The sequence below is a fragment of the Podarcis muralis genome, chromosome Z (assembly GCF_964188315.1).
Source record: "Podarcis muralis chromosome Z, rPodMur119.hap1.1, whole genome shotgun sequence".
Lineage (NCBI taxonomy): Eukaryota > Metazoa > Chordata > Lepidosauria > Squamata > Lacertidae > Podarcis > Podarcis muralis.
This window is the reverse complement of record NC_135673.1, coordinates 17,247,957-17,260,581: the sequence shown is the minus strand read 5'-3', so window position 1 is coordinate 17,260,581 and position 12,625 is coordinate 17,247,957. Positions and strand designations below refer to the sequence as shown.

The 12,625-nt window shown below is 47.6% G+C and overlaps 1 protein-coding gene across 3 annotated transcripts in view; it reads right to left on the bottom strand.

The window, feature by feature from the left end:
* Positions 1 to 486: 486 nt before the first annotated feature.
* The window catches only part of ADAMTSL2 (ADAMTS like 2), a 39,228-nt gene continuing 27,089 nt past the window's right edge, over positions 487 to 12,625 (bottom strand). For all 3 annotated transcript variants that reach the window (XM_077922194.1, XM_028715321.2, XM_077922195.1), the window contains 5 exons: positions 9,873 to 10,028; positions 5,507 to 5,677; positions 4,486 to 4,662; positions 2,699 to 2,843; positions 487 to 2,307 (listed from right to left, as the gene is read on the bottom strand). In XM_077922194.1, the coding sequence (XP_077778320.1) occupies positions 2,189 to 2,307; positions 2,699 to 2,843; positions 4,486 to 4,662; positions 5,507 to 5,677; positions 9,873 to 10,028 (768 nt within the window). In that variant the 3' untranslated portion in view covers positions 487 to 2,188. The remainder of the gene's footprint in view (positions 2,308 to 2,698; positions 2,844 to 4,485; positions 4,663 to 5,506; positions 5,678 to 9,872; positions 10,029 to 12,625) is intronic.

Below are 12,625 nucleotides of genomic sequence, written 5' to 3'. Positions count from 1 at the left end.
CCAGGTTCAGACAATGATCAGGCAATGGGGAAGATGTCCTTCTACCCAAGACCCTGGAGAGCTGCTTCCAATCAGGGTTTACTTGGTACAAGGCATATGCATATGCGGTCTAAAATCAGTGAGGGTTCTCCCATTATGATTCATAAGCAAGGTGGAGGAAGAGGTCAGTGTCATTCTACTGTGGATCAGCACCTGATGTTCAGGTGCTATTCATGTGATCAGTTACATAAATTACGGAAGTTGCGTGATTTTGCCACAACAGACAGTGAGATGAATGATGTCATTTTTGGCAGAAGATGAACTGCAGCTGAATGGACACATAATATGATGCCACCTTAATGTCCCTAGAATCCAGAGAACCCAGATTCTAGTATTTGTTGGGGGGGGGGCGGGTGTAGGGTGGCACATTCATTCTCCTTGTCATTCTTTTAAACCACAATGTCCAAAGCAAAAGGGCCAAACACCATGAAGACATCAAGCTGGCACTATAAATATGACAACTTTTATTTTAAAATATACTTAATGGGTACAGTTTCTGTGGTTACAGGGATAAAGTTCACTGTTTGTAAACAAATATACTTATTTCTTTATTTATCTTTTAAAAAGAGAGAGAGAGCGTGACTCTCTTTGTGATATAAAGTGCTGCTGTTATGTTTTCGTTACTCTACAACTATTGTTGGCTCTATGTCTTTTCATTTAATTAAAGGACTACACGGTCTGGGATTTGATTACACAATAAAATAAAATAAAATAAAAAAATCTCTGAAAACGTAGACACCTACATATTATATCTAATGGGCTTTTTGGCTTAGAGTCGCCTGGGGAGCGTTAAGTTCTGCTCCTTAAGTGCTGAGCTGCTGGGGAATGGTATTGAAAATAGAAGGGAAAGGGAAGCTTACAAGAGGATGAAATCAAAGAGAGAGGAAGAGGCACAGAGAGAGAGAGAGAGAGAGAGAGAGAGAGAGAGATTGTGTTTTAATTACAATGGGGTCAGTCCTGGTGGTGCTGTGTGTTTGTTTAGAAAATTTGCCTTATACAAGTCTAGAATGTAACCTATTGGCATCAGTGAGGGTCAGCAACTGGGATGGCTTTAAAAGAAGATTAATTTATGGTGGAGAAGAGGATCAGTGGCCACTAACCCTGATGGCTATGCTCTCCTTCCACTGTGGATACCAATTGCTGCGAGTTGCAGATAGGGAGAGTGCTGATTCACCTGGCTCCTGCTTGTGGGCTTCCCATTGAGGCATCTGGACAGTCACTGTTAGAATGGATGAGGTGGCCTTACCCAGCAAAGCTCTTCTTAGCTCTACCTCCACTGTCTGAGGTGGTATGCCTCTGAATGCTAGCTTCTGGAAATGGTAAGTGGGGGGAGTTGCTGCTGCACCTGCAGGCATCTGGTTGGCCACTGTGAGAACAGGATGCTAGACTAGATGGGCCACTGACATCACCTAGCAGGAGATGGTAGGAGAAAGGATTTCTATCTCAGGGATAAAACAGGCATGTGGTGCTTGGCAACAATGCATTTCTGGAAGGCAGTTCCTTTACCTAAGGGGAGGGCCAAGATGGATGGATGGCTGATCCCTGCATTTTAACTGGATGGAACGTATGTCCGCCCTGCAAAACGGTAAGCTGGAGAACAAACCACGGTGTTTCAGTCATTACAGCAGTGTGTCAGAATCTCTTTCTCAGCAGATCCAGATGGAGTGCCTCACCTGATGCTAAGCAGGTCAGGTCAGGGCGCCCCGCGATGCAAACCTGTGTGTAAAATTAGAAAGTGGAAAGAGTGCTCCCAAGGGCCAGGGATGAAAGGGCTATTCTAATTCTGTTCAAATTGCAAAGGAGATGAAGGGGAGGCACAAAAGTTCAAAGACAACATTGGAAAACAAGAACTAAAAGGGGGGAAATATTCATGACATCTTTTTTAAAAACAAAACAAAACGCGACTTTCCTCATAGAGTGGGGGGGTTCTGATCTACAGTAGTAGCAAATGTAACAATGTGTCCCTCCATTTCCGGAACCCAGGAGGGAGGTGAAGGAGGTGTCTTGGATTACAGGACCTCCATCTCTTACTCTCCATGTTGTGGCATAATGGGTAGGCAGACAGGCAGGAACTGTCCCAGTTCGCACCTGGCTGCTCCTGTGTCCCGCTGGATGCTCTGGAGAACCACTGGATCCCTTTGGTCCTGTCTTAGGAATGGGGAGCTCGGCAGGACCTGCAACAAGCTTTGCTGTAATACCAGTGGCTGCAGAGGTTCACCTTGATGGCCAGAGCACAGTTGGTCCCCGCTTGGTCCTGGCAGCTGTCATCTGCAAGAGACAGGTGAGTGTCAGGTGTGGCAGAGAACTCCAAACAACTTCACTTTCAATATGGTGAGCCAGTTTTCCCAGGGCAGCCACAGATATTAATTTTTGGAGGTGCTCCAAGGAATTCTCTGAGGAATTTCAAAGAGGAACAGGGTGTAGCTCCCTGGGTAGGGTAAATGCTTTACTTGCAGAAGGTCCTAGGTTTGAACCTTGGCATCTCCAGCTAAAGCTGGGAAAAGACTCCTGACAGAAACCCTAGCAATTCACTGCCATTCAAAAGGCACTCTTGCCCACCTAGAGATTCAAGCCCCGCCCCCTGCCACCTGGAGGGGCCCAGGCAAGCTTGGAGGTCAGACCTGGAAGTCCGGCAGCCCTACACCCATCTCCCCCTGACCTGGCGGTTCAGTTGGACAAGGCTGAAGATCGCACGTCTGTTTCCCAACTGGCTTCACGAGAGGGTCACAGCCCCGGACGAGATCCTTCCCCTGGTAGCACTTGACATCTCGCATCCTCACGCCAATGCCACAAGTTTTTGTACACTGTGGGCAAGGAAAAGAGGGGAGGTTCGTTTGTTACAACAAGCATTCAGGACTAAGATTCAACCTTTTGAGAAGCATCTGCTCAGAGTAGGCCCACTGAAATTAATGGACATGATTGACGTACGGATGTTGATTGCAAGTCGTCAGCTCTACCTAAGGCTGCATCCATACCATCCATTTAAAGCAGTATCATACCACTTAAACTAAATCTCTGAGGATTCTTTGTGGGAGATTCAGAGATGTTTAAAGTGGTATCACAGTGCTTTAAATACATAGTGTCTTGGAGTATACCTGCTTCACAGAATTGTGGCATTTGAAGGAACCCCAGGGGTCAATCTAGTCCAGCCCCCTGCAATGCTACAGACAACCTGGCTCCCTGATGGGCATGGGTTGGTAGCAGTGAGGTGATATTGCTTTAAAATCTGTGGTGTGATTGTGGCCTAAAACTGAGTTGGATGCAACCCATATTTGGGGGGGGGGACTGCAGAAGAGGGGGTTTTTTGGGGGGGGAGAGAATGTTTGGGGAGCCTAATTAACTCCACCTCCAGGAATCCAAAAGCTCTGCAGCATTCCAGCGGCTATTGGGCCGATCCCCGATGTTATCCGAGAACGCCCGGCAGCCATCGCAGAAGCACAAATTCCCTTTAGAGGAGCAGAGTGCAGCATGAACTCTTTCCCCCTGGCTCTCACCAGGCAGAGGCCTGCAGCCGCTCAGCCAGTGGAGACTTCAGCACAGGCGGTTGCCAGGGACTGATTAGAGCCCAGTTGCTGTCGTTGCCGCAGCCAAGGCGAACTGCCGTCCGCCGTTGTAGTGGCTCCGGGCAGGACACGGCCTGCCAAGATGTAATCGGAACTGGCTGTGCTTTTTTTGGAGGAGAAGGAGGGAGGAAAGTGGAGCACAGGGAGACTTTCCTTTTCACCGCTGAGCCAAGGAAGGGGGAGGGCAGTGATGGAGTGCATGGTGTCTGGACGTCAGAAGGCCAGAGAAGCAATTAATTAGGCCTGCCAGTGTGAAAGCAGTTTACCCATTAGTGATAAACAACCTAACGTTCGGTTATGTTTGTGGGCAGTCCTAGAAACGAATGACTGTCGGGCCACTCAACCAATATGAAATCTACATGCTACGATTCCCTGTTGGTTACATTGTGTTCCTAATACAGTGGTACCTCGGGTTAAGAACTTAATTCGTTCTGGAGGTCTGTTCTTAACCTGAAACTGTTCTTAACCTGAGGTACCACTTTAGCTAATGGGGCCTCCCACTGCCGCTGTGCCTCTACCACACAATTTCTGTTCTCATCCTGAAGCAAAGTTCTTAACCTGAAGCACTATTTCTGGGTTAGCGGAGTCTGTAACCTGAAGCGTATGTAACCTGAAGCATATGTAACCCGAGGTACCACTGTACTACAGACCCTTGTTCATCATGCGATTTCCCAAAAGGGGAAAATATTTTTAATTTTGCAGGCGCAACAACCCCTTGAAGTAGTGTGGTCCAAGTCTCATTTTAACAGAGGTAGAATGGAAGCTGTCCAGAGCTCTGATTCGTAGGGTGCTCAGTCCCACCACAGTCCTCTACAGGACCATTTTGTCTTCCCAGCATGGTTCACCCACTGTCTGCCTCCCCACCCACCCACCCGTTTCTCACCTCTGACCAAGGGGTCGTGTACCACTTGAAACAAGGCCGTTCAAAGCAGGTTGTGTCCTCAGCTGGCTTCTTGGTGACGTCACATTCAGTTGGGTTGCGGGTTTTGAGCTTCCCATTGACAATCTCCAGGCAAAGGACGATTCGCTTCTTGACCCCCCGGCCGCATGTGGTATTGCACTGTCAAGGTAAGAGTGAGAGCCAAAGTGAAACTGTAAGAGGAGGGGTGGCCAGGCATGGGAGCCAAATCCAATCCTCCTGCCCCCTCCCTCTGGCCCTCTGGCTCCACTCTAGGCCACACACTCTTGCTTCACACTGTTATTGAGTGCTTATGCCAGGCTGAGAAGTGTCGTTGAATCCTGACAGTGCCTCTTGCTTGCATTGACAGAGGACAGAGAAGAATGTGTCTAGAAACTAGCCTAGTAGGGTTGTCAGACTCTTAGGTCTGACAGGTTGGTCTGCCCCTCCAGGAGACAGGTGGAGGGCTCGAATCTACAGGTGGGTAAGAGGGCCTTTAATAATGATGGTGATGATGATGAAGAAGAAGAAGAAGAAGAAGAAGAAGAAGAAGAAGAAGAAGAAGAAGAAGAAGAAGAAGAAGAAGAAGAAAACTGTGTGTGCAGCTTGCAAGCTTCAGCCTGGCAGGAGCGGCTGCAAATTATAGCATAGACATTCTGGAGAGGTCTGCCCTTCCCCCCTTCCCCGCTTCTCTCTCCCAATTAACTCCCATCTCTAGGGCCCATCCCTAGGTCTCTGGTTTGGGCCCTGAATTCTCAGGGTCTGTGTTGCTCCTGACCTGTAGTCAACTCTATAGTCAAGTATACAAAGAAAAAAAAATTGCATTCAGTGCTCCACCTGCTTTTTGACTCTTGATTCCTCCCATTATTGGCAGGTACCCACCCACACCAGAAGGTTGACCAGAAAGGAATGCAGCCCTCGGGCAGGGGAAAAAAGGTTCCCCCTGCCCCCTAGGCCTAGAGAGTGGACCATGCTGCTCTTTGAGCAAACTCAAAGGCTCCCTTACCCTCTCCCAGTCCTGGGTGAGCCAGTGAGCGGGGCAGTTCTTGTCCCCACAGGGATGGATTGCCAGTGGCTTGGTTTCCAAGTTGCACTGTGATTCTGGCACCACACGGCCATCACTGGTTTTGCAGTAGACGTGCCGGATCATCCGCCCCTGTCCACAGCCTCCACTGCACTGGAAGATAAACAGACAAGAAGGTAATAAACACAAATGTGCATCTGCATAACATCCACTCAATGGCACTTCAGCCCCTTTAGCTGAATTGACTACTAACCTCAGATAACACCCACCCACCCCAAATAATGTACCAATCTCTCTTCCACATTAAAAGGGTCATGGGATGGTTGTTTCTAGGACTGAGGTGAAACTGTGAAGCTCCCTTGTTATTTTGGCCACTGGATGCTGCATTCTGTTTGAGCAATCTTGTTATATTTATAGTATTGAAACATGTTTTTGTATGTTATTATAATTTTGCTTTGCTATGTTATTATGAAATTGTTACTATGCTATTATGTTGCTGTGTTATTATGAAATAGTTTTTGTGGTGTTTGTTTGAAATGCACCCCCGTTTCTTTCTTGTAAGCTGCTTGTATGCAAAGCAGACGCTATGTCACTGAGCTGTGCCACTTAACCTAAAGCAAGATTCTAGTCCTCGTCATTATGAAGGAAGGGCTGAATTAAATAGGAATGCAAGACTCGTCCCTCTGCTGAGTCAGGCCATCAAGCTCTACATTCCCAGCCCGACCTGGATTGAACCTAGGACCTTCTGCATGCTAAACAGGTGCTCTAGCACTGAGCTACAGCCATTCCCTAGGCATATTCTCATTCTCAGGGAGCAATCACACAGGAGAACAATCCCAGTAGGTCCTGACCTTTTCCGCAACCATCAAGCCAGCCTGTTAATTCAAACCAGTTCAGGGCCTCCGACAGAAAGATCTCCCCAGCCCCCATTTAAAATGCAAATGTCTGCAAATATGTTCCCTTTGCTTACAAAAAAAAAAAAGAGGGAGACATGGAGGGGGCATTGCCTTGGCTGATATTTACAAACCCCAGAGTTCCTTTGTGGGTCTCCTTTTGGGAGACAAGCTCCTCACAGTTGCCAGCCATCACCATGGAAACGGCTTATTTTTAGGCACTGCCACTGAATTGAAAATGGCGGGGTGGGGAAGAAGCCAAGAAGGCAGTCCACGTGACATAGATTATTTCACTTAAAAGACAAACAAAGCCTAAGACAATTGTGTTCTAGACCAGCTTGGGTTTTTAAAAATGCATGTCATCTTTGAGACAAACTTCGGATGCTTCCTCAAGATCATAATCCTGCCCCATTTCCAAATGTGGGTGGAATGATAGGACAGGATGTTTTGGGCTGTGAATTCAGTTCATTGCAAGCTTTGATTCAAGAAGGTAGATTATTCTACTAGTAGACCCCAGACCTGTTTCTGGAAGACCACTTGGGGCCTGCTTGACTGCATGTGCATGTAACACTTGGTGAACTGACCCAGCAAAGCCACCTCTGATGTTCCTAAGCAGGAATGGAGGTTCAGGGTAGTCTCCAACAAACACATCTAGTCAGCACGAGCACTACTGGAACACAGGAATCTGCCTTACACTAAATGCATCTAGTCCAGTATTGTCCACACTGATTGGCAGCAGCTCTGCAGCAAACGGCAGACATTCCCAGCCCTACCTGCAGATACCACTTGGAGATGAACCTGGGACCTTCTGCATGCAAGGCAAATACTCTACCACTGAGCTATGGCCCTTCAGCTTGCACCTCAGGATATCTGCCTCTCTTATCCCTGCTGCATGCACCCAAACCATTAAGGGGGTATGTGAGCAGGAAGAGAAGGGGGGAGTCCCATTGCACAAGCAGAAACCCTCACAGCAATGTGATCTGTTGCTCAGCATTACTCTGGATGCAACCCTGTGAATTACTTTGGACAATGGATAGGGAAGCAATCCTGTCCCTTTTTCATTATAATGTAAGCCCAACTCATTAACAGCCTCCTAAAATAAAGCATAAACCACAAACATAGCTTCTCTGAATTTTGCAGTGCAGCTCTCTAAGCTAGACATTGTACAAAAATGTGTACAATGAGGTGAGAGTGTCCATAAATATGGATCTACTTGTGAAAACATCACAGCCAAAATATGATGGGGATACTCCTTGGAAGAAGGAAAAAGTGCATCAGGGAAAGTGTGTGTAAAAATGCATCTATTTGTGAAAGTATCACCACAAAAAATGTATTATAAGAGGGGAAATCACTTGCAAAAATCAGGGTAAAGTGTACATAAATTGCATGATACTGAAAACAGGATTTGGCAATGCATCCTATCAGGAGAAATTCTGAGAAAAAAAAAGAAAGAAAAGGTGTACATTAGCCAAAACTTTTACAAAATGTTTCCTGCACCCACCCGCCAGCCTCATCTTAAAAAACTGCAGCACACATACACTCACACACTCACAGTGTCATAAAAACAATTATGAAATTGTTTCCATCTCTGCTTCAGAGGCTTCCAGAGCAGGGGAGGAACAGCCACCTGTTCTTCTGTCCCCTCAAGGAAGTAGGACAACCTTTCCCAACATCATGCCTTCCAGATGTTTAAAAGTACAACTCCTATCAGCCCCAGCATCACACAGCATTGCTTAGGAGCATGGAATCTATGATTTCTCTCTGCCACCTGAACTGAGTCCAGGAGCAGAGAAAATTAGAGGTTTCATGTTCTTCAACCTGCATTGAAGCAGCCTTCTCCATTCAGTGCCCTCTAGATGTTTCGGACTACAACTCCCATCAGTCCCAGGGCAGCACAGACATTCTCTCATTAGCCTCACCATCATACCGGCCGAACTGGCAGGGACTGATGGCTGCCTTATAGGAGACAGGGGTGAGGAGTTGTCTGCAGCTGGACTTGTGCTTACAGCTGGAGACATGCTTTTTTACTGGAAGCCAAGGAGTGTCTGCCAAGCATACAGCTAACAAATGCAATTTAATCCCCACACTGTGGGAAACTGTGCCAGCTTGGCTTAAACGATAGCTTTCAGATGGCAAAAACAGACACCACAGACATGGGTAATTCAGACGCTAACCCAAAAAAGGAGCCTTGAGGGTCCTCTGGCTCACGCCGGTCTTCTCTCGTAATTGCACAGAGCAGCCACCCAGAGCTGTGAGGATTTTGCATGGGGCTTTAAACAGCCACCTGACTCCAGGCAAATAATTGGAACGAAAGACGTTTTTCTCCCTCTCTCATAACACTAGGACTCGTGGATGTCCAATGTTGGAATATTCAGGACAGATAAAAGTAAGTCCCTCTTCACCCAGAGCAGAGTTAAACTATGGAACTCGCTCCCACAGGAGGCGGTGATGGCCACCAACCTATAGAATCATAGAATCATAGAACTGTAGAGTTGGAAAGGTGTCAGGAGTTGGAGGGAATAAATCACACAGAGCAAGTGATGTTAACTCTTTATTAGAAGAAATAAGGTCTGCTCAAGAGCGCCAGGCCTAATGAACACAGCAACTCTTCTCAATAGGTCTCCTCCTCCCCTGGGTACTTCCCAAGCAACCTGAGACTACACTGACATGCCTGTCTCTGTTCCTCCCTCTTCATACCTTGTTTTGTCCTGGGAGACCAGGGGGAAGGGAGCTTGTCGCAGCTAGAAGGGGAAACACCCTCGCATCTTCACCAGCCTGACTCATCTCTGCCTCCTGGCCTCCCTCCTCTCCTGCTTCTGCCTTTGATTCTGATTCTGGACTTCTCTGTGCCAGGGACTCTCCCTGCTCACTAAATCCTGTTACCTCTTCATCTTCTGTCCACAGCCTTCACCAGGCTTTTAACTCTATTGAAAAAAGAAATGAGATTGACCTAGCATGACTTGTTTTTCAGAAACACATGCTGGGCCTTTGTAATCACAGCAACCTTTTCTAGGTGCTCACAGACCAACTGTTTAATTATCTGCTCAAGGACCTTTCCTGGTATTGATGTCAAGCTCATTGGCTGGGTCTTCTTTTTCCTCTTTTTGAAGATGGAGACAACATTTGCCTGCCTCCAGTCTGCAGGGACCTCATCTGTTATCCAAGAATTCTCAAAGATTGTAGTGACTATTAACAAAGCTAAATGAGTGGAACCACCATGTACAAATGCAGTATATCTGTAGATAGCAGACGTTGGGTTCAATCAGTCAGGGAGTGCAGCTGCCTCCCTGCCTTGCTTATGAGTTTCATGAGCAAAATCCTCAGCCAGATAGACTAGCCAGCTGTAAACACACACAACACGCCCTACTTTGTTTTTCATTTATAGCTGGTTCTCCCCCAACTCCCCTGCCTCCATTTGCAGATGGTTCCCTCCCCACATACCCTTGTGGACTCACCGGTCCCCAGTCAGAGACGGTCCATTGTCTGTCACAGGGGGCACCACTGCAATTCTTCTCCGCCAGGGGCCTGGTGCTAGCATCACACAGCCTCTCTTCTTCTGAACACCGGATGTCTCTGCTGACAATACTCCTCTCACCGCACTTGGCTGTACACTGGGGGAAGGGAGAAAGGGAACAGGAAGTGATTGAGATGGCAAGAATCTGACCGAAGAGCTTGTGTTTCTGACAGAGACAGGGAGCACCCCAGGAGTCAGGCCTGACCAAGAACTGACACGAAGATTTCCATAAGGAAGAAGTGGGGAAGCTCAGGTTCCGGGGTGGGAGCAAAATGGCCCTCCAGACCTCTTTCTCTGGCCCTCAGAACTCTCCCCAAGTCACACCCTCTCTTTTCAGGCCACACTCTTCACTAGCTCTCCTTTCTGCCTATCTGGAATATACCCTTGAACTAAACATGTCATATTCTCCAATGCCACAAGAGCAAATTCCTGGACAACATCTTCCTGCTTTTTTCTTGTGAGAGCATAGTGGCCATTTTGGGAGCCATGATCTCATGTGATTTTGCACCACAATTTCCCACCCAAAAAGCACTTTTTCCAGACATGGCACACCAAAATGTGTGCTGCGTGAAAGCACTTTTGAGAGGGGGAGAATTGTGGCATGAAATCACGTGAGATCACTGTGCCCAAAATGGCTGCCATTCTCTCATAAGAAAAAAAAATGGGATGTCCCTGTTTTTCCGGGACATTTATAGGGTATGACATGTAAGAACATAAAAAGTCAAGAAAAGCCTGCTGGAACAGGTCAAAGGAGGCCCATCTTACTCCAGCACCCTGTTCCCATGGTGACCAACTACATACTACAATGGAAAGCCCCAAAGTAGCACCTGAGCACAACAGCACAACTTTCCCCCCGTGATTCCCAGAAACTGGCACTCATAGGTCTACTCAGTACTTTTTTTCTTTAAAAATATGTTTATGGGTACTCTCATTTTGACTCAAGAAAATCACCATTTTATAGTTCAAATCAGAGAAAATAAATACAGTAAATGGGCAAAAGTACAAAGATTCACACAGTGTTTAGGGGTATGTGTACCCCTGCATACCTCCAGAAAAAAGCACTGAGTATTCTGCCTCCAACAGGGCAGGTATTAACTCTGTTATTACCTCTTGCTTCCCTGGATGGGGGCTAGAGAGGGTGCAGTTTTACCTGCACAGTAAATTAGCCTTCACAAACAAACCTCTCTACCCCACATCCAAAGAAGCAAGAGGAATTAAGATAAAGGTAAAGGTACCCCTGCCCGTATGGGCCAGTCTTGACAGACTCTAGGGTTGTGCACCCATCTCACTTAAGAGGCCGGGGGCCAGCGCTGTCTGGAGACACTTCCGGGTCACATGGCCAGCGTGACAAGCTGCATCTGGCGAGCCAGCGCAGCACACGGAACGCCGTTTACCTTCCCACTAGTAAGCGGTCCCTATTTATCTACTTGCACCCGGGGGTGCTTTCGAAATGCTAGGTTGGCAGGCGCTGGGACCGAGCGACGGGAGCGCACCCCGCCGCGGGGATTCGAACTGCCAACCTTTCAATCGGAAAGTCCTAGGTGCTGAGGCTTTAACCCACAGCGCCACATTCCAGCCAGGCAAAAAGCAGGGTATGTAAAGCAAAGGGTTTGTGAAGGTGTGGCCTGAGAAGAGGAGCTGTGGCCTATGAGTGTCACAAGGGCTAGACAGAGAGGCCTGGGGACACATTTGGAATTTGGACCTAAGTGCCCCCGCATTCCGAGTTTGATCTTCAATGTAACATCTCCATCCAGCACATGAACGCAGCCGCTGAGCCCCAAGTCCTGTCTCAAATGACACAGGTGAGCCAAACCCACCAGTATTATGCAGAGTGGGGTTGCAATCACACAGGTGTTGCATTATGCAAGTCTGTTTGGTGCATATTTCTACTGTTTCAGAAGTGATGACAACAGCAGAGTGTGGCAATCAGCACCCAGCACTCCTGATACAGTAATCCACTTATCTCTTTGGGACTTGGGACTTGGGGGGTGGTACGGGGTGGTAAGGGATGCTGCTCATTATTATTTTTGGACGGGAAAAAGGAAGCCAAGGTCTGAAGCTGGCTTGGCTTGAACTTCGCCTGCTGGATCAAAATTAAATTAGTGTTGCTTTTTTGGCTGGAGGAAGGACCCCTGCGCTCCAATGATCTCGGCTTGACACCTACCAAAATGCATAAAATAGGTAGCTTAACACAATCAAGACTCTCTCTTTTTAAATCACTCAGTTCAGCATGGGGAGAAGCAATCCATATTTTTTTTATACCAGAGTGTGGGTGGATGTGTGTTTCTTTTGTGGGGTGGTGGTGGGAGGGGGGGGGAGGAATAAAAAACATCCTATAAAAGCAAAGAACACAGCAGGATTTCAGTGGGAAGGGCTGGCAGCCAAGCATTTACCGCTGGCACTCAGTATGGAAGGGGAATTTCAAGTATGAACCAGAACCATATCCAAGCTCTCTCTCGGGGACGAAGGAGGGCGATCTTGGCATGCCAAGTGTTCTCTATCCAGCAGACCGGTTGCCCCAAGATGCTCTTATTCAGCCTTCAGGAGTGTGCATGCAGGAGAAAAGGCAATACAAGTCTTGCCTGGGGGGGGGTTGTTGCACCCACCCCACTGCACAGGTGGCACAATAATTCTGTGGTGTTCAGGCAGAGGTAAGGAGAGCCTTCTGACTCAGGCCAATGGCCTGTCTAGTCC